We start from the raw sequence: 20,721 nt of genomic DNA on the forward strand, positions 1-20,721 counted from the left end.
ATTTAAGAAACAAACATGCATCATGTAAATTAATCACTTTTTTTGTTTACCTCTCATTGAGAACATTAAATAAGAACAAATACAATCATAGCAATTTTTCAAAAGGAAACATCGAAAAATGAAGAAACCCCGACGTGTGTGTGTGTGCAGTTATCTATATAGAGTTCACCTTCATCATAAATGCACTTTTTGACGTTTTTCCCGCGTCAGCTGATTTTAAAGCTGACTCATAAATAAATACAGGTGACGTTAAGTCCACGGTTCCCGCCCTTTTATGATGTTTGTATTATTTTAATCGCTTTAAAGTATAAAAGTCTTTATATTTGCATTCTTATAAACTTTCCACAGTCTGTGTGTGTGTGCGTGTTTGTGTGTGTGTGTGTGTGTGTGTGTGTTCACTGGTATCCCAGCGCGGACGCTGTGGTCAGTCTCTGTCCGTACAGTGCGTAAGGAGAGTAGTAAGGTCCGGTGGCTGCGGGCACCGGCACCGGGGCACCGGGCTGCGGCAGCGGGCTTTTGGAGTACGGGTGGTAGCGGCTGCTGAGTCCTAACGCGTGGTGCGGGCTCCTGAGCGCCAGAGTCCCGGGGCTCCCGGGGGCCCCTGACGGCGGCATGTGCATGTGGCAGGCCATGGCCGCCGCGGCGGCGCTGGCCAGCGAGGAGGAGCCGGGGTAGCCGGAGATGAGCTTCTCCGCCCCGGTGAACGCCGTGTGTGTCCGCAGGTGGTTGAGCAGCTCCTCGGACGTGGAGAAGCGCTTGTCGCACGGTCCGTTTGCGGAGACCCAGTTGCACACGTGCGGCAGCGGGTCGTTGGGGAGCATGAAACCGTACGGGTACAACGGGTGTCCGCTGAAGGACGGCGCGGACGAATGCACGCCGTGCATGGGGTGCGTCGGGTACATGAGCGGGTAGCTGGACTTCAGGGCGTTCGCGGCGGCCGCGGCCGCAGCGGAGTCGTGCGCGCAGGTGGCGCCGGCGGCCGCGCCCGCCAGGTGGCTGGCACAGTGGTAGCTGAGGCAGTAAGGGTCTCTGCACAGGCTCGCGGACATGATGGACGGCGGGGACGCGCCCGCCAGAGGACTGGAGCCCGCTTTGCTGCAGCCCAGTGAGCTGGCGAGCTGCGCGTTCACCAGGCTGCCGCCGTGCGGCAGGAAGTGCTGCGGGTACCCGGCGTAGGCCCCGGCCAAACTCCCCGGGTACGTCATCCCCGCGGGGGGCAGAGGGAAAACAGTCTGACCCGGTTTGTACGGAGACACCGGCGCCACGAGTCCCGAGCCGAGCACCGAGGCGGAGGAAACGGACGTGACAGAGGAGGAAGACTCCGAGGAAGAGGCGCTCTTAGAGCCGGGCGTCGTCTCCTGGTGCTGATTCACCTCCACGTTAATTCCACCGCAACTAACGCTTATCCTGCTGTGGCTCGTGGTCCCAGAACCGTCCGAGCCACCGTTCGAGCCGTTTTTCCCGCAGTCCGCGTCCTTCTTCTCGTCCCGGTCCCCGCACTTGCCCTCAGACGGCATCGGGGACGCGGACGTGCTGGAGTTGGGGCTTCCTGTCCGCGGCGTGAACGGCTGACAGGTGGCGCTCGGCACTCGGAAACCAGACTTCTCTGCCGCGGAGGACGCGTCCTTCTTATCCGAGGGCTTGGAGTAAGGTTTGAAGCTGGACTTGTCGTCCACGCCGATGTCGCTCAGTTTCAAAGGACCAGATTTAGATTCCTTCTCGCTAGATCCGTTTTGCGTCACGGAGGAGAGTTTGGATGAAGGCGGCGGGTCCGGTTTTCCGATCTGTGAGCAGGTCTGCGCGAGCAGAGCCAGGGGACTCTTCTTGGCATCCAGCTGTAAAAAATAAAAATAAAGAAAAACGTGTTGATAAATGATTAAAAAACTTCTCTATGATTAAAAACTCAAACATCAGCAGAATCCACTTCATATTTTCACGCCTTTTCACGAGCGGAGCGGTTTTTACGCGCGGCTCCACCGTGAAAACCAGAGGATGTTTTTTCATCAACACCCCGCGAGGTTTTCACAAACAATCAAGAGTTTTAAACACAATTTTTTTGGTGCAAAATGTGGATCATTTAACGCTCCACGAGCACAAAAAACACAGCGCGACGCCGCCGCTTAAATCCCCCCCTCCCTTACCTCTATGGGACTGACCGGGGTGGAAGGCAGAGGCTGCAGATACTCCGGGTGCAGGATGTGTCCCGACCGTGCGGTCAGCATTTTCAAAATCTTGATGGGAAGACGCTTCGCTTGCCGTAGTGGATCAGACGGAGGCGCGGAGTGAAGAAAAGGCTTGTTGATGCTGTTATTCCGAATATTAACGCTGCTGCTGCTGCTGCTACTGCTGCTGCTGACGCCGCTGCTGCTGCTGCTGACGCCGCTGCTGCTGCTGCTGCTGCGTGAATCCCAGGCTGCACAAGTATCACTATTTCTCAGGGCAGACGCCGAGGGCGACGTGATCATGTCCCAATAGTCAGGAAATGAAACGGCGACGCTTTTGTCAGATTCATTAAGAAGATGGGTTTAAAAAAGAGAGCGTGGAGCCTCTTTTTTCCCTCACAAACAAAAAACAAAAAACAAAAAACGGGAGATTTAATCCTCCTGGTGGTGAAGTGAAAGCGCACAGAGGCGAGACCGAAGCGCGGCTGCGTCTGGCACCGTGCGCGCTGCGCCTTCCTTCCTTTCCCGGTGCGGTGCGGTGCTGTGCTGTGCGGTGCTGTGCGGTGCGGGTGCGTCTCCGTGTGCGCCTCCTCGCTCTGTACTCCTCAAGTACGGACTGGCACAAATGTTCACTTCAAAAGCAGCTGAATTAGTCCGAGATTAAAGCCTTTGCCGCCTTCCAATCAAATGAGACCCTGAGGTGATTGGAGGGTCAAGGGGATGTGACGTCCTCCTCTTTGTGAGCTCCTCTAAGTTTGACAGCTCGAGGGGCGGAGTCTGCCTTTAGTCTCGTGGTTGGTGTGAACGCTCGCGCTGTTTCCACAACATGGGCGTGTCCAAACAAGCGCAGCTGGTGGCTTTTAAAAAACAACAACCTCAGAACCAAAAATGTTAACTGTTTCTTCTTCTATTTTTTATAAATGTTTTGAATTTGTGAGCATGAACCACCTGAGTCATTGTTTTAAAATCAATAATGAGTAACATTTGTATCAAGGAAACATATTTGTCCACTCCCTGTGTTCAGAAGAGTTATAAAAATCCCTTTAAGGTCCATTTACAAAAGAAAAATGTATGATTAAATATGGATTTTATTAGTTGTCATTAATGGACTGAGAACCCCTAACCTTTCAATTTGATTGTTTTACGTCGCCCATGGCAACAATTCTTCATTCAAAATGTGTAATAATTAGTCTTAAATATCAATAATGATATGAATAATTCCTAATCTGTAATCTGTAATGTCATATATGAATTTTCTTTATTGGTTAATAATGAGGGGTGCCCTTTTTGAGCCCCTGAAATGTCTGAACACGACACTGCACTTCAATAAAGAATAACAGTCACTGGTGGTCCATTCCAGTTGTTGTCGAAAATTGGATTTTCCGTGTTGAGTCGCATTGCCAGCTCAGAAAGTCGGACAAAAGCTGAACAACCCTGACACGGCATTCCAAGCTCTTCATTCCATATCTGTTCCATATCCGTGGAGATAATGTTGCGATGTTTGTGTTTGCTTAAAAAAACCCACGTACAATGTTGTGATTGACAGTTATTGCGAACAATGGCTAGCTTGACATTTTCACTTATTCAAGGAACCCCGTTGAAATCGGAGGTGACGTCACTTTCATTTCCGACTTTTCCGACCTGTGATGTAATTCATGCCGTGCTCCTTTTGACAATCACAACTAGGAAGTCGGAAACTGGGAGTCACATGACCTCTGAGTTCACTGCATTCCAGTTGAAATGTCAGAAAATAAAAAACGTGGACGATTGTTAGCAAACTTTGGTTTGGTGCGGTTTCTCCGAGCTGGAATTCCGAAATAAGGGGGAGTTCTTGTTAGGATTTTCCGACTTCTGAGTGCAAATGGAATGTACCATTTTAAAGAATTCTATGCATACATGAGTGTGTGTGTGTATGACAGACAGACAGACAGACAGACAGAGAGAGGATGGATGAGCTTGTGCGTAAAATGCGCACCGCGCGCACCGGCAAACATAAAACCAAGCGCCTCAGCTTTGAATTCCCTGAACAGACGAGCGTTGACAGGAATAGACCAATGAAGTGATGGAGGGATGAGAATGTCACATGTTTTCAGTATAATAAACACCGCCCTTCTATTTCTATCTCCACCCCTCCGTCAAGTGTCAATTCTGCTCCGCCGCAATCAATCAGTTATTTGTCAGCCGCTGTCAATCCGCGGCGTGATTTATGTCAGCCATGGTGCGGCTGATTACGTGCCTGTGTGTGTATGTGCGCGCGCGCGCGGGAGAGAGAGCACAACAAATGATGAGAGAGAGAGAGAGAGAGAGAGAGAGAGAGACACACACACACACACACACACAGATTCAGAGGAGACGGTGAGTTTTCACAGGAACTACACACACACAAGCAAAATGAGCACATTTATAATCCATATTTTCATGATCTCTAAAAACTAATATATAAAACTATATCCACGTGACCTATACATAAAACATATACAAATAATAATATATAGCACATATTAGTGTTTTGTATAACATTTCACCTATAACAGTATATTGATAACAGCATCATATTGTGCTATTCCCACATGTTTGAAATACACACATATTATACATATAAGTTAGCACTATAACTTTTACTGTAAGAAAAAGTCATCTATAGCATGTATATGTATGTACATCACTGTATAATAATATATGTCATTAAATATCACATACACACACAGTGTGTATGTGATATTTATTATTAATGACATGACAGATGTGTGTGTGTAATTTACATAATTTTACATTTTCACAAGTATCTATACAGAGAATATCAACACAATACATTTATACACACACACACACATATATAGTCATTTAGAATTTTAGCTAATTTCAAAGCAAATACTAATTTCATAATATAAGGAAATGCTATATATGAACTTTATAATTGTTTACTACATTTACAGTATCTGAGAATTCACACACACACACACACACAGAAACATGACAAATATGAACAAAGGTCAATCAGAACAAAAACACATTCATCCTGTCATTTTTATGTCGATGTCAACTCGATTTTTATTTACATTCAATAAAAGTGATTGATTTTCATGAATCAGAAGAAAGAGAGAGAGAAGAACGAAGGAGTGATAATAATAGAAGAAAAAGAAAAAGGTTTGAACTCTTCACCGCAGTGATGTCTCATCAGTGCTGAGGCTTCAGGGCATCTCCCTCTCTCTCTCTCCTCTCTCTCTCTCTCTCTCCTTCTCTTCTTCTTCACCTCCTTTCATCTTTATCGAGTCGCTCAATTAAAAGCCGATCAGTTTGTAAGTAAATCAACGCCTATCAAAGTTGTCACATCAAACAAAACGATTATTATCGTAACCCGCGCCTCTGCCATTAATCTCTGTCTGCGCTAATCCAAGTGACAGGTCCGCGCCGCGCGTGCGCGTAAGAGACAGAGAGACAGAGAGAGTGGACAAGAGTTCAACAGCACACAAAGAATAAATGAAAGTTAGGAAATCATAAGATTATTCATTTAATCCACATTTGAAGTCAGATTAAACACAAGAGTGAAAACACACTTTTTAGGAATTAATTCAAATAAATGACTCAATTTGACATTTTTTAAAATAGAAATAAACAAAGTGTTTTTTACATAAATATGAGCAGCTTTAATTTCTGTGTGTGTGTGTGTGTGTGTGTGTGTGTGTGTGTGAGAGAGAGTGTGTGTGTGTGTGAGAGAGAGGGTGAGGGGGTGAACATCTCACAATATGCAAAGATGTGTGTGATTGATAACTGGCTGTGTGTACACTTCTGTGAGGACGCTGTCGCTCCGTGACACAACAGTGAGTTATTAGGGCAAAGAAGGGCAAACATAAATTTCCTCTGTCAGCCCGGGAAAAAAGAAAAAAGGAAAGAAAGAAAAGAAAGAAAGAAAGAAAGAAAGAAATCTTCTTTATTGTCTGCGTGTGACGGATGACTCTGCTGCTGCTCACACACACACACACACACACACACACACACACACACACACACACCTAAAAATACTTGGCATTCCGCCTTTAGATGGGAACACATTTTTAGAGACGATAATTCACGATATTTTAAACTGAAACAAACAGCAGATTACAGTTAGAAAAGACATTAAATTACAAAAACAAAACAAATTTCAATTGATTTAAAATCACAATTCTGAACATCCTTACATCCGGTTCACGTTTGAGCCTTTTCTTCATATTTATAACCTTTTTAATTACCTTTAATTTGAATGTTTACTTTTTAATGATATATCATTTGCATACATTTGTAATCTACATAATCTACTTAATCTACAAGAAGCAGAAACAGTCGTGAAACAAACGATAAGATAAAAATATTTAAAAACAAGTAAAGGAGAGGTTTTTACAGGACATTACCTGAACTCAGAGAACACACTCCGGTATAAACACCACACATTATTCTATATATTTAAATAGACTCTGTACATATATACATATATATATATATATATATATATATATATATATATATATATATATATATATATATATGTAACAATGTAACGAGTTTTAAAAGACGAAGAGAAAACGCGTTAAATAAAAAACCCGCAGCTCATTAAATTCTGTGAAAACTGAAGAATAAGAAGCAACAGAGATGAAGCTCTCTCTCTCTCTCGCTTTCTCTCTCTCTCTCTCTCTCGGTGGGATTTTCCGTGTATGTGGGAGGTTCCCTCGTGACGTCACGTGACTCTGAAGAGAAACAGGGAAACATTTTACTTCAAACGTCTGTTTTTTGGGGGAAATATGAAGTTTTACAAACCAAAAAAATTAAATAATTAAAAACAGATTCAATCAGATTATTACAAGAAATGATTCACATATTTGTTTTTAAAAAAGATCCCTAATGTTGTTTGTTTTTGCTCTCTGGGTTATCACGGGAGCATTTTTTCAGATTTAATCCAGATTAGGTTTTGAAAGTCGGAGCAGCAACAAGACAAAAATGATGGGATTTGAACCTTTAGACACTTCGATTTTTTTAAATACAATTACAAATCTGTTTGTTGTTATGGGATGTTTGTCAGAGGTCGCAATTCCTGAGTTACCAGTCGGAGGTTTCAACTGGGAACGTTGCCTCAAATTGGAATTTCCAGCTCAAAAAGTTTGTGTACGTGAAGAGTAGCTACTTCCTGTCATGGCAGGTCACTTCCTGTCGAAACAATTAGCAGCAGTTCTTTAACAAAATAATTGTTATATTTCGTATAAATGGTTATTCCACGACTGGAAGAAGTCGTACAGCCAGGCTGGGTTTGAAAAGTCGGAGCAAAAAAACAAAACAAAATAAATTTGGAAATGATTTCAAATAAATTTCCGATTAGAATTCTACAGATGTGTGAAATTTCTCATTTATTTTTAAAACTTTTGTTCATGGTGTATTCTAGTTGTAGCCCAGAAGCTGGAATTTCCAAATTCTGGAGGTTTCCAGTTAAGTCGGAATTCCAATTGTGAAAGTTCGGATCAGCCTCACAAACCCTGACACAGGCTACCAACATGGCCGCCGCTCACGTTCATCGTAAAAACACTCTCATGTTTTATAAACAGTAAACATCGCGTTGGAGTCGCATAATCACGAGTTTAGGACAATCCGTTTTTGTGGAATTACTGTGTTTACAGTGTGTTTACAGTGTGTTTACAGTGTGTTACAGCGCCACATACAGGCCTGCCATATGTACTACAGTCGTCATTTTTGGGGGTTATGTTTGTATGAAGACACAGCCTTGTTTACAGGAAACCCTCCGTGTCTTCTTCTACACTGTTGATGTATTGCTATGACTGTGTTACAGCGCCACATACAGGCCTGCCATATGTACTACAGCGCTGCAGAGTTGTGTTCCTTCTTTCTTCATAAGGTTGTTTAATACTTTAAAAACACACAGAGACATATTTACATATGTATCAGGAGGAGAACTGTTCCTTCTTTTCTTTGGATGAGTCCATGTCCTTACTGTTGCTGCTGCTGCTTCACAGCGGGAGGTTTCACGTCACAACAGCGACCGCGTGCTTCCGCACAACAGCGGGTCAGCTGATCGAGGCGGCACGCGGAAACTGTAAAGTGAGCTGGAGCGAGCGTCAGTGACAGAGGAACGCGGGGCTTCAACTTTTCATTCACTCATTCACTCACTCACAATTCAGTTTCACGTCAACATCAGCAGCAGCAGGAGGAGAAGAAGTGTTTGCGTTCAAACAGCAAAAACAAACTATTGAAATTGAAAGAGAAACGCACGCACGCACGCGCGCGCAGAGAGCGGAGCTGTCACTCACTCACTCACTCACTCAGTTATGGCGTCAGCGGCTTTTAACGGAACTCAGGTGAGTTTACGTTCGTCTCTTTTCATCTTGTATGAAAGTTGTACTTTTTTAAATTCTCTCTCGACATCTTCTTCATCATCGTCGTCCTCATCACAGCTGCTGCAGCCGCGGTGTCATGTGACTCTGCCGACAACGTGACTTTCAGTTGTGCAGTTTCCTGCTGCTGCAGCTTCTCAAACTCAAAAGGCTCTTTGTTTTTATGATTATCTGCAAGAATTTGGAGATAAATAAACATGTAATCGTCAGTACACACGTGACCAAGTGCATAGAACTGCAAAAAACCCTGCATAAAATACCAGGGCCGTGCACGTTCATTTCATGGGTCAGGGGGCTAAAAGGGCCCCCCGTGTAATTATGATCCTTAAAATGTCAAATGTTGAAAAATGTTTCTCAAACCTTAAATAACGATGTTCTCAAATGTCCTCAAACCAAACTTAAAGAAAATATTAATGTTTAAGAAGCTGGAAAAGTGATAAAAATAATAACTGGACTAAAACCTGGAACTTTTGAATATTTCCCTGCTCTAACACCTGATTTAAATAATCAGCTCGTCATCAAACTCATCATGCACTCATATATACATACACAATTATAACTCTAATTTAATGGTATTTACTTGTGAAATGAAGTTGTTTTCTTTGAAGGAAAATTCCTGAATCATTTGGAATCAAATCAATATGTTGATGAAACAATGATGAAGAAACATCCTCATGAAGGCTTTTATTTTGATGTTTCCACAGTTATGTCATGGTTTTCAAATACTGTCGATATGTTTTGAAGACATGGTAGTTTGTCATTTTTTTTGTTCATTTATTTAACTTAATGAATATGAGAAAATAATCATTTTAGCCTTTAGCAGGGCCGTCTCCAAGGAGTTTGGGGACCAAGAGGCAAAATCTTTCTTAAATTTGACCAAAACTCTGATTCTAATCCAAACTTAGAGTGATTTAAAAACAGTTCATGGCTGTTTTTAGCATCTAATTTTAATCATAAACTCTGGTAAATGTTTGGATTATTTGGCTCTGGATATTTTCAAATTTCTAATCTGACACTTTTCTCTGTTATTGTTCTTTCTTTTACAGATTACCTACATCGGACACGACTGCGAGGACATCCCAGATTTCCTCGGGGACGAGTATGGACACTCAGCGAAGAGACTGGATCTGAGCTTCAACCAGCTCAGGTAAGATCACGCTGTGTTTGTCCCTGTCCATAATGTCCTGTGTGTCTCTCTGTGTTTAAATGTCCATAATCTGCAGTGAGACAGAATCTGTGAACACAAGAAGCTGCTTTTTCTCATCATCATGATATTTAATGTCAGTGACGAAGAGTTTGAGTTGTGACTTTTATTAAAGTCACGTCGTCCTCTGAAGAACCAGGTTTTTTTTTTCCTTCTTGAAACTCAGTAACGTAATAATCCAATAACAGTTTAATCTGAGAGCATCCATGTTCACTTAATCTGAGAATCTTCTCTCGTCCTCCGTGAACTCCACGTTCATGACTCTGAAAAAAGGAGAAGGAAGTTTTGAAACTCTTATTGGTGCAAGACAATTACCCACAATCCTTTGCTCGTACATGTGGGTGTTTTGAAAACTTTATTGAAAACAGTTTGAATGTAAAGTACAAGGCCGAGAAGTTAATTGGAGTTATAAAGTAATGATACTGTGACTAATATAATGATAACATATATACAAATAGAAAACAAACGGTAAAAATCATTATTCCTCCTCTATTCCTAGTTTTTATTGTAAAAATGTCACATGTGTAACTTAAGACAACAATGTAAACAAATATTACCTGAAAAATGTGGAAATCCACTGTTTTAATCTGGAAATGCTACATGATTTCATTTTTTTAACAGTGCACTCTTGGTTAATGTTACCTAAGAGGAGCTAAGTGCTTACCGCTAACAGCTTTATGTGAACTGACGTGAACAAATCTCACGCGCGTCGGGTTTTTGAGCAGCGATCCAGGCGGCCGTTACGTTCCCTCGCCCTTGAAGCCGTCACTTTTAGGACCTGATGTTTAGATGTTGAAATATTGACGATGCTAATTCATTATTCATTTTCCGTTGGCTCTAATCTGGCTCGTCAGATATCATTACTGGACTTCAAAGGCCCGGGTGTGAGCAGAGTCTGGAGTAATGAGGTGCTGCTCCCACCGTTTGGACCTCGTATCAGTGGATTATTGATCGGTGGTTTTTGGCTGGTGGGCAGAAGTCTTCTCTTACACGCAGCTTCGTCTTCTCTGCCGTCGACACGCAGCGTCTTTACACGGTGGAAACACGGACAGAATTATCAGATCAGACGCGTCCTGAGGTCGTTTTCTTTTCGTTTGTAAATGTTTCACGAGAAGCTTCTCGGTCTCGTCCAGGTCTTCTTCAGGAGGGAGCTGGAGGCGACTGGACTCGCTGGAGTTAAGTCTGAAGACGTTTCGCCGCTCATCTAAGAGATGAGACGTCTCGGGAGAGAGGTCCAACGTCTTCAAACTTAACTCAAGCAAGTCCAGATGCCTCCAGCAAATGACTGAAGGTGTTTCACAAGATGTTTTTGGTGAATCTGTCGAGAACAAGGTCCAGAGAATTGGATCTGGACTTCACCTCTCATCGAGGAGTCCTGAACATGAATGAGGGGACAAACGTCTTCAGACTTCAAACAAACTGTCCAGTTGTCAACAGCTAATGACTGAAGATGTTTCACAAGATGTTTTGGGTAAATCTTTTTGAGCTGTTTTCACACATGAACTCTGGAACGAGGTCCAGAGAATTTCGATCTGGACATTCTCAGGAGATATTATAGTTTGTTTTGGACCTTCTTGTCTAGAGATGGTTGTGCTTGGAATCTCCAGGTCAGATCAGCAGTTTCTGGAATCCAGGGGTAGAGTAGTGGAGTAGTAGTAGACTCAAGGTCAACGTGTCCTACCAAAGCCAGTTTATTGACCTGTCTCTGAATGTGTCCTCAGCCACGGATGCTACTAGTTTGTAGCAAGACTAGCACAAAATATGGGTCTATGGCATCGATTTGATTAAATATTGCTATTGTCAAAAAGTGGTTAGAGATCTCGCCTTTGCAGCAACGAGACCCGGGTTCAGAACCTGGTCGGAACAAGGGCAATTCTGCGTGGACTTTGCATGTTCTCCCTGTGTGTATGTGTGTGTGTGTGCATGCGTGCTGTTTGTCTCTATGTGTGTCCCTGTGATGGACTGGTGAACTGTCCAGGGTGTGACTCCGCCTTTCTTTGTCCTACGTCAGCTGAGATTGTCGAATAAAGTGGTGGAAAGTGGATGGATGGCTAAGATTAGTGATAACACGTCGTTGTGAGGCTGTAAAGTAGGCACTGTGTGTGTGTGTGTGTGTGTGTGTGTGTGTGTGTGTGTGTGTGTGTGTGTTTTGTTCACACCTGACCTGGAACAAATGGCCAACAACAAGACAGCATCCTTCCTGAGACGCGTCTCCACACATTTATGAGACAGACCTGACACAGCAGCACACACACACACACACACACACACACACACACACACACACACACACACACACACACAGAGGAGTGAGTTAAAAGGTGATGCGAGTGCTTTCGCTCGTCGCCGCTGACTCAGTGTCAGTTTCCTGGACGAGTCGTTGTCACTAGCGCTGACAGAAATAAGCAGATTAGCCGCGGCGGCGCAGTCTGACACTGGTGCACGGGCGACGCTGAAGGCCACGTCCGCCCGACTCTAACTAACATGTGCATGTGTTTACAACTGCTGCGACTGAGACGAGGTCACGACGTCCACACACACACACACACGTTATCCTCCGACTGACAAGTGCTGTGAAAAACATTCCTGAGTGCTGGAGACTCAAGATTCATGATATATAACGCTGTCATGAGAGAGTTCACATTATTAGGTACACCTGTCCAACTGTGTCTTAACACACATATGTTAGCAGCCAATCACGTGGCATGGACTTAATGCATTTATTCACATAGACGACAGGTTAAAAGTTAAAACCGAGCATCAGAACAGAGAGGAAATGTGATTTAAGTGATTCTGAACATGTTGTCAGATGAGCTGATAGAATAAAGATGTCTGAAGCATGAAAAAGATGATATTCTAGACTCTAATCCCATTCAAAACATGATTTACATTCAATTTCCAATGACAATATTAAAAACGCACAAAACTGCACAATATTTAACTCAAAAATGAAACACTGTTTACTGCTAAATCACCTTATGACTATAATATGATTACCAGTCTATTACCACAAGGTAGCAGCAACAGCAGTGACATTTACGTGGTTCCCTGAATGCATCCCCAGCAGGATTTTGGTTATTTTGATTTTATTTGATTTTGCAGGAGTTTGATTTTCTTTATATTTTGGAATTCCATCGACTGTCGAAACGTAAAATAATGTTTTACCTTTTATAAAAGGTTAGCCACTAAGTGTCATTGGAGAATCAAGTGTTTTACACACATTTTTTTTCGTCTTTTTAACTGATGCTTGCAGATGATAACAAAGGCCAGAATGTATCAGGTTTATTTTCTTTAAACTTTAAGCCTTCAAGTTGAAAGACTTCTAACTGAACTAATGTAGAGTCTTTACCATTCCAAACTGTACCAAACTGAAGTGTACCAAGTTTGAAGCCTGTCAACAGAACTGTTGGACATCTATAAATGTGACAGACATTTATAGATGGACGTGTCCATGTTGAACCTTTGTTCATTTGTAGATGAACCTGTGTGTGTGTGTGTGTGTGTGTGTGCATGTGTGTGCGCGCTCACCCCCGACGATGTCAGCGGTGGCAGGCGTTTTGCATTTTAATGACAAATCAAGTATGCTAACTCGCGCCTTAGAAGCGGAAAGTGCTCTAAATGTGGCCCGGCTGTCAGAAATGAGATGTAAGTCGTCTGATGAAAAGGGAACAAAAGGAGACAAAGTAGCGGAGGCCCCGCTACACTGAGAAATGAAATAAAAACCTTGTACGGCCTGTCAGCTGTGTCGTTTCATATTCATATCTAAAGAACATTATAGCATTACCGCGGCGCTCGCGCCTCACTCATCTGTCTCTCTTAATTCGTCACGGGCGCCACTCTGTCTTTCAACTCGCGGCGTGTCAACACAGGAAGGGGGCCTGCTAATTGACAAATGAATGTCACAGGCATCAAGTGCTCCTTTTTAGAAGAAATCCAAGATAGGTAGAGTATGGATGTTTGATGAAGGAGGAGGAGGAGGAGGAGGAGGAGGCAGAAGCCCAGTAAGAGCCGCTGAACGGGATCCCAGAATGAGAAGTGACAACGGGAAGAGAGGCTGTCATTGTCTTTGCTTAAGTGTTCAATCTGCAGAGATGCTGCTATGCAGATAAAGTGTCAGTTAGCAGCAGAGGATGTGAAACATGGCGGCATGAAGTCCTCAAATCACTTAACTGGGAGCAGAGAGTGTGTGTTTGTGCTAACAGTGTTGCCGTAGTTTTATCTATCAGGTCTGTTTACTCCGATAACCTGATCTGTGTCTCATAAATGAAGGGGAGAGACATTTAAACCAGGAGGGACGAGAGCGACGAGGTCTGGCAGGAAATCACTTATTCATATCAAGGACACACACACACACACACACACACACACACACACACACACACACACACACAAACACAAAGTGCTTTAATTTTCCTTCTATGGGATGTTTTTCTGTCTTTAAATGAACTCCTGGGAAAGTGACGTGGAGACGGAGGCGACGTTGTTACGCTTAATGGACGACTTGTCTCCGTCCTCGTCTCTCCACTTTGAGGTCGTATCTCATGTTTTTCTTTATTGTGACGTGAAAACTGAGGATGATTGTTGAGAATCACACGTTGCGAGTCGTTAGAAGAACTTTTAAAAGGTTTAGTGATAAAAATCGGACTGAATTAAAACCATCATCTTACGACCTGTAGAACAGGATTCTGGGAAAATCCCTAACTTCTAGCTTTTTTTGTCAAAGACAAATGAGACGGTGAAGTCGTGATGTCCAGTGAGATCAGGCCTGAATTAAACTTTGACATTATTAGGCTGCGTTCACTCACACCAGCTCCTTCTTAATGTGAAATGAAACAAAAAAGAAGAAGAGAACGATGCTGTTGGCTCACAGCAGAGGGAGTCGTGGTGACGACGACTTCTTCTGTTGCTCAATACTCCACCTACTGGTGGCAGAAGTCCACTTCACCCCTGCGCTGTCCTACGCTCTTTGATGACGCAGTTGTCTTCATGCTCGCGGTGCACGTGGAAGTTCATCAGTGCTTTTAGTCTCTAACGCTCGACACTCCCACAACCTTCACCCTCGTCTTCCTCCAGCTCGTGGTCGACATCTGTATTTCTTCCTCTTTGTCCACATTATACACAGTACACCAGGCAGCGACGCCATTGCAGTTTTTTTTAGCTTTTATTTTGATTGTATGTCTGAAGACGGATGGTGTGCCACTCTGCCGCAGATTTACAGGCCTCCAGCTCGCGGCGGCCGCTCTGACATGCAGCCAACGTGCTCTGGAGGAGGAGGAGGAGGAGAATAAAAAGGATCTGACATTTTATTGGCTTTAAGAGGAAGCGAAAGACGAGTTTGTGGAGAGGAAAGAAAGTAAAAGAGATTCTGTGTCTTTCTTCTCTCAGCTGTCATGTTAAAAAAGGACAGGATTTATTGGGTATTATTTAGAGACTTGTCAGTGGTAATGACTGCAGCTACGATTTCAATTATCACCCACTAAATATAGCGTCATTTACTGCCTGGCTGCGCCATAATGAGCGTGATACCATACTATTTTAATATTTCATGTTGACCGGCGATTAAATTTCCCTCCGCGGTGCTTGGCATGTGGCACCGTCCGACTGTCGGAGCTATCCACTTCAAAGCTGTCCCAGGGAAATAGTTTTTTCCATTGACAGAAATCCAATTAGTTTTAGTACACGGTCTGGCTGAATAAAAAAAGCCTCTTAAAATCTACAATATGTTTCCTCAGTGTTTTAGCAGAGCACAAAGTCGGTGTGATGGATCTTTATGATTTGACGTGATGGGGCCCAAGTGGACCCAACTCCCTCTTTCTCTGTTTTGGCGAGTGAAAAACAAACTGTCCATATGTCTTACTCATTCTGACCGGCTCAGCTCAGGCTTTTTTTTTTTTGATATTGCGTAAACATCCACTGTGCCGCGCTGGAGCCGACGCCGGCTTAAGATCTCCACTCTGGTGCATATTTAATGACATTTTTTAAATAGTTTTACAGCAGGATTACACGGATTCTGCTGAAACACCATGTAAATAATATGAGAGGGAGATAAAAAAGTCTGATGTATAATTAATTAGTGACATGTTTAGTAAGTAGACGATTTGGTGTCGAGTTAATGTTTACGCGGGTCCTGACACGAGGGTGTGTAATTTTAAGCGAGCATTAACGTGGAGATGATTAGGACTGGCACTCGGCCGACAGTAACCAGATTATCGCTTGAAGTTGAAGATGTGCGGGAATTATTTTGATGTTGTGAAGCAGATTCTGGACTCTTCAGTCCTACATCTGCAATTTAAAGGAATAGTTAAGGGTTTTTGAAGTGTGGATGTATGAGCTCCAGTCATTTTAAATGTGGACTAAAGGATGTATTTACTGCATCTTCTGACTATATGTATCGTTAATGTGGTTTTGTCTAAATTTCACAAAAATGTGCTAATCAGGAAAAAAACTGATTTAAGCCAATTAAAAAATAATCACTTAATATAAACTCTATAATCTTAACTCTACAACGTTTTAGGGATATGTTAGATGGACTTTTGTGACTGGAAACTGAAGTTTGTGTCACTCTGTGAAACGCTTATCCTCCCACACCAAACCCCATAGAGAAAAGCAACGATTTTAACACACCGACTCACAGGAGTCGTTGAGCCACTGTCGCCTCCATCACTAAGTTCAAATGCGTTATTTTGTCACTTCTGTGTTTGAAAACCTTTGTTTTTCTAAAGTATTAGTATTTAGAAAAATACTAATACTTTTCATATTCTCATATTCTCACCAGATAAAAATGCTGATTTTCTCTATGGGATTTGGTTCAGGAGATTGACCAATTTACAAACTTCACTTTCTAATTCCAAAAAATCTAAGTAATAAACACGTTATTAAGATATTATAGATGCTAAGATAAGTGTGCCTTTTGTGAAATTGCTAAATTCCCCAATTTTGAGACCAAACATCCCCCAGCTAGTTAGCGCTTAGCACAGTCAAACCTGGACCGTTTCTTCAACCCAGATTGTTTTTGGAAACTGGTTAATGATTAGAAGCATTTTCCCCCGTTTAACTAAACAAAAATGACGTTTTTTCAAACCCATAATTCAAATCCTGTTTATGTTCCCCCCAATCACGCTCACCCTTCTCCCAGATTGATGATGTAAGCAACTGGAAGGCATGGAACACATTATAGGTTCGAGCATCCAGAGCGGCAGCCGTACTTCTACTTCCTGGCCGCGTCCCAAATGGAAAAAAAGAAAAGAGGAGGTGGGTTTGGAGCCTGTTTTTGGAAGAAGAACAAAGGAGCTTCCTTCGGTGAAGTCTCGGCAATTTTTGGTCGCAATGGTTTTCAATCTCTCAGAGAAAAAAGCCCAGGGGTGAAAAGCAGAGACAGATCCACGAGTCGAGTCCGTGCCAAGAGTTTAGAGCATGATTGCTGTTTCTGCCATGTTTTGAATTAGATTTCTTTCTTCCCTTGGTGATAAACGTCGTCAGGATGAATAAATCCTCCGACCGTAAACGCAGTTGGAAGTTGTTATTAGAGGAAGCGGCTCGTCTCCCGATCGCTGAAAGAAGTTTACGTTTGGGCAAAGACGTCGAGGGCCGTAATTTGATCGTCTTTTAACCACAGTGACTCCAGTCAGGTTCAATCACAGTTTGACACAGTTTTTAAAGGGACAGTTCTGCAATAATCCAGACGGGTGCGCGTTCAGTGAAAACATGCTGAACGTTTGACTCAAAGTCATAATTATGATATTAAAACTCATGGAGTGAATGTAAGTATTTGTCACGTTACGGCGTTTTTCTCCATAACTGGGGTAAGAACCTGGGTTCTTGTTCCCGAGCACCTCATGGAATTGTCTACCATCTAAACACCATCTTAATCATGTGTTCACCACTTTATCGTGTCATTAGACGACTTATTCAGTGGGAAACTGGCGTTTTTAAAATGTCCATCGTCTCGCACCAAACCCCATAGAGAAAATCAGCGATTTAAGCTCACAGGGACACAGAAGCTGCTGCTCTCTGCTGCCTCGTGTGGTCAGTTTCTGTCACTGAGGTTAAACTGAACGTAGTATTTCAATAAATAACACTTCACAGTGGATCAGTAACTCCTGTGTGTTTCTGTGGACTTTGGTGTGAGAGAGTGAGTCTAATGCTGAGATAAAGCTTTCATAGGTTACGTGAGGTGAATCTTTGGTCTAATGGATTTTCCTGGCAGCCGTGTTGTGACGCGTACTGTGACTTTAAACTGAATTACGTTTTTCATTCTCAGGCCCTGAACAGTTCCTGGGTGAATCCTCCTTTTTTTTCCCTTTTCCGTCCAAACCGTCTCTGGTCCTGGACAGCTGTGCCACATTCTCGGCGCAGCTGTAACTCATTTCCTGTTTCCATTTTGGATCAACTAACTCACATCATTCACAGCTTTCACTTCTGAAAACCACCGACTGTCGTGTTTCCCAGAGACCGTGATACGGATCAAACGAGCCTGCGTGCGCACTCACCTGGCTTCACTCCTCTTCTCCACTTTCCTAAATGGTTATTTTTGATCTTGTTTAGATTCTTCTATATATTTTCCTCCGTGAAGAATAAGTTTAGAAAACTGTACTTTTCTTCTGGATGGTGCTCAGAAATCAAAAGTTGGGCTGTGGCTTTTATTTGTTTGAGGCTACATCTGACATCCATCAGCATGGAAATATGTTTTAATGGTCAGAGCAGGCTGCAAGACATCAGTGAGCTGTTGCCTCACTTTTCCACCCAGGGACACGTTGAGATAAGAAACAGTGACGGCACGTTTCATGTCGGGTTGCTGCTGACACGACTGTGCTGGGGAAACTACAAGGAGCAGTGGTTTGGGCACAGTTTTGTTATTCTCTGTTTTCACTCATTAAACGCCGGCCGCGTGTTTGGATAAACGCGTCGACTCCCCATCGCCGCCGCTCCTCCGCGAGCCGCTGACTGCTCCATTAGCTGACAGCGCAGTGAATGTGTGAGCGACGAGACCAAACGCTCCTCTCATCTCCTCTGTCTGTGCAGATGTTTGGTGATATTTAAGAGTCTCTGCCCCCAGTGGTTTATGGTGAGATAGCGTTTGTACCGGGGGCACTGTCGAGTTTCTTTATTTTCTCCCTCTGTCTGGATCTCGGGGCCCTTGGGTCCTCGAAAAAGCTCAGAACATGTCTGCACTCAGATGTTTCAACCAAAAAAAAAAAGAAAAGAAAAGAAGCACCGAGCAGCAGAGGAAGAAGAAGACGAGGAGGAGGAAGGAGTAAGGGGATGAAGGGGAGACAGAGGGTGAGGAGGAATCCTCGCAGGGACGCAGACCAGGCGGAGAGAGAGGCCCCAACAGGGTCTGCAGGCCTGTGATCTGAGGGCCGTTTGTGTGGAAGTCAGATCAAAGTCCTGTGAAGAGCAGGAGAAAATCCCTTTTACCTTCTCTGACTGTGGTGAAACATTATTGGCAGCTGTAGGTGAAGAGGAAGAGGAAGAGGAAGAGGCTGCATCTGATGAGCTGCTGCTGCTGTTTTATTTCTCCGGTTGTTTTTGTTTCACTTCAGATAAAATACAGAAAAACGCTGATCCTGGAACATTCCAGTGTTCGACGTGCAGCAGCAGGATTATTGTTTCGGATCGTGGATTAAATGACGACATGTTTGTCGATAATCGTAAAAGTAAATCCGTTCACCGCGGCGTCTTTGATGCGTCTCATATGAAACTAACGCGCTGCTACTTTTACACGTGTTGATAAACTGTGACGGGTTCTCAGAGCAGGATCGGGTTAAATAATCCATGATAAACTTTGAGAATAACTGTCACTCACCAGAGTCTGTGTCACTGTGTCCTCACTTCCTGTTGTGACAGGAGTTTGTCTAAGTTCCAGGGGAAGAAGAAGCTCGAGAACAGAGCAGAAACGAGTGGAACAAGGTCTTGTTTCGACTGAGGCCCAGATCTGATTCATGAGCACGTCCGATCAGGATCTGATCTGATCTGATCTGATCTGATTATATATTGACGTCAGAACTATTGTCTTCCACTGTGTCCATCGTTTACTCTTCAGATCTCCGTCGTTGTTCTTGTTGTCGTTTGATTCTCACTGTGACAGACGCACAACCCCGGGATTACACAGCGTGGGGTCAACAAGAGGGCTTTTATTTTGAAACTAAACCCGGCAAAAATCAAGCTGCCAGAGTTCAAGGACATGTCCACAGACACGTGTGTGTGTGTATGTTTTATACAGTACACAGACGAGCTCTTAAAGTGCGATATACTATGATAAATATCTATAAATATGCAAATTTAGATCGCAATCACGTTATTTGGAATATATTTGCATAAAAATCTTAACTTATTATCACGACAGTGTCTCGATTCTTCTTCTTTTTTCTCAGCTGTGTTGTTGTCAGTTCTGTGCGTGTTAATATTAGTGTATTAGCAGCAGCAGTTAATTAGCAGGTGACAGTGTTGATTCCACGTCATGTTGGAGTCAGGCGCTTCTGTTAATGGCTCGGTGACAACCGCTCGCTTTGTTTGCAATTATTTCAGCCGTCCATGTTTTCTGTCACGCAGCCCGAAGACAACCGCTCGCTTTGTGTGCTACAGTATCTTCTCCGCGCTCGATCGTCTCTTCAGCGCCGCATCTCTGTGACCTTTTGTTGTTTCAGTGAGTTTTAATCTGCCCCAGTTTATCAGCACAACGACTTCCCTGTGGCTCATAATTGGCCTCTGATGAAGTTTTTATGACACTTTAAGGTAATTAAACTGAGACAAATGGTTAAATATGTCCAATTAACATAGCTGCATATCCATTTGTAGCATGGACTTCTACAAATGTGTAATGGTGGTTGTCTGGGGGCCACGGCGTGGCAGGAGCTCAGTAAAGAACTGTAAATACAGAGTTTGTGACTTTATTATTGATTAAAATGTAAATATTATAAACGGTAACAAAACCCTGTATTCTTAATGTCTATTCATCTAGCAAGCTAGCTTTATCTAT

At 43.3% G+C, this 20,721-nt stretch overlaps 2 protein-coding genes across 3 annotated transcripts in view; one reads left to right on the forward strand and one right to left on the reverse strand.

Moving 5' to 3' along the window:
- Positions 1 to 299: 299 nt before the first annotated feature.
- Positions 300 to 2,958, reverse strand: LOC122781446 (zinc finger protein 503). 2 transcript variants are annotated; one of them, XM_044045091.1, is made up of 2 exons: positions 2,157 to 2,958; positions 300 to 1,835 (listed from the first exon to the last, which is right to left on the reverse strand). In XM_044045091.1, exons 1-2 carry the CDS (start codon positions 2,463 to 2,465, stop codon positions 396 to 398), a joined length of 1,749 nt encoding a protein of 582 aa, XP_043901026.1. In that variant the 5' UTR covers positions 2,466 to 2,958; the 3' UTR covers positions 300 to 395. The 2 variants fall into 2 exon arrangements, with proteins under 2 accessions (XP_043901026.1, XP_043901025.1); XM_044045090.1 differs by having other exon boundaries at positions 2,142 to 2,955.
- Positions 2,959 to 8,424: 5,466 nt separating this feature from the next.
- The window catches only part of lrmda (leucine rich melanocyte differentiation associated), a 270,361-nt gene continuing 258,064 nt past the window's right edge, over positions 8,425 to 20,721 (forward strand). The window contains exons 1-2 of the mRNA XM_044046513.1: positions 8,425 to 8,503; positions 9,586 to 9,686. Coding sequence (XP_043902448.1) covers positions 8,474 to 8,503; positions 9,586 to 9,686 — 131 coding nt within the window. The 5' untranslated portion in view covers positions 8,425 to 8,473. The remainder of the gene's footprint in view (positions 8,504 to 9,585; positions 9,687 to 20,721) is intronic.

This window comes from Solea senegalensis, linkage group LG15 (genome assembly GCF_019176455.1).
Source record: "Solea senegalensis isolate Sse05_10M linkage group LG15, IFAPA_SoseM_1, whole genome shotgun sequence".
Taxonomy (NCBI): Eukaryota; Metazoa; Chordata; class Actinopteri; order Pleuronectiformes; family Soleidae; genus Solea; species Solea senegalensis.

What these genes read in the sequence shown, in the direction of transcription:
- LOC122781446 (XM_044045090.1), bottom strand. Translation starts at nt 2,465, where the DNA reads ATGATCACGTCGCCCTCGGCGTCTGCCCTGAGAAATAGTGATACTTGT. An exon ending in CCCCGGTCAGTCCCATAGAG is followed by an intron (nt 1,836 to 2,141) that starts GTAAGGGAGGGG and finishes TATTTTTTACAG; the next exon opens with CTGGATGCCAAGAAGAGTCC.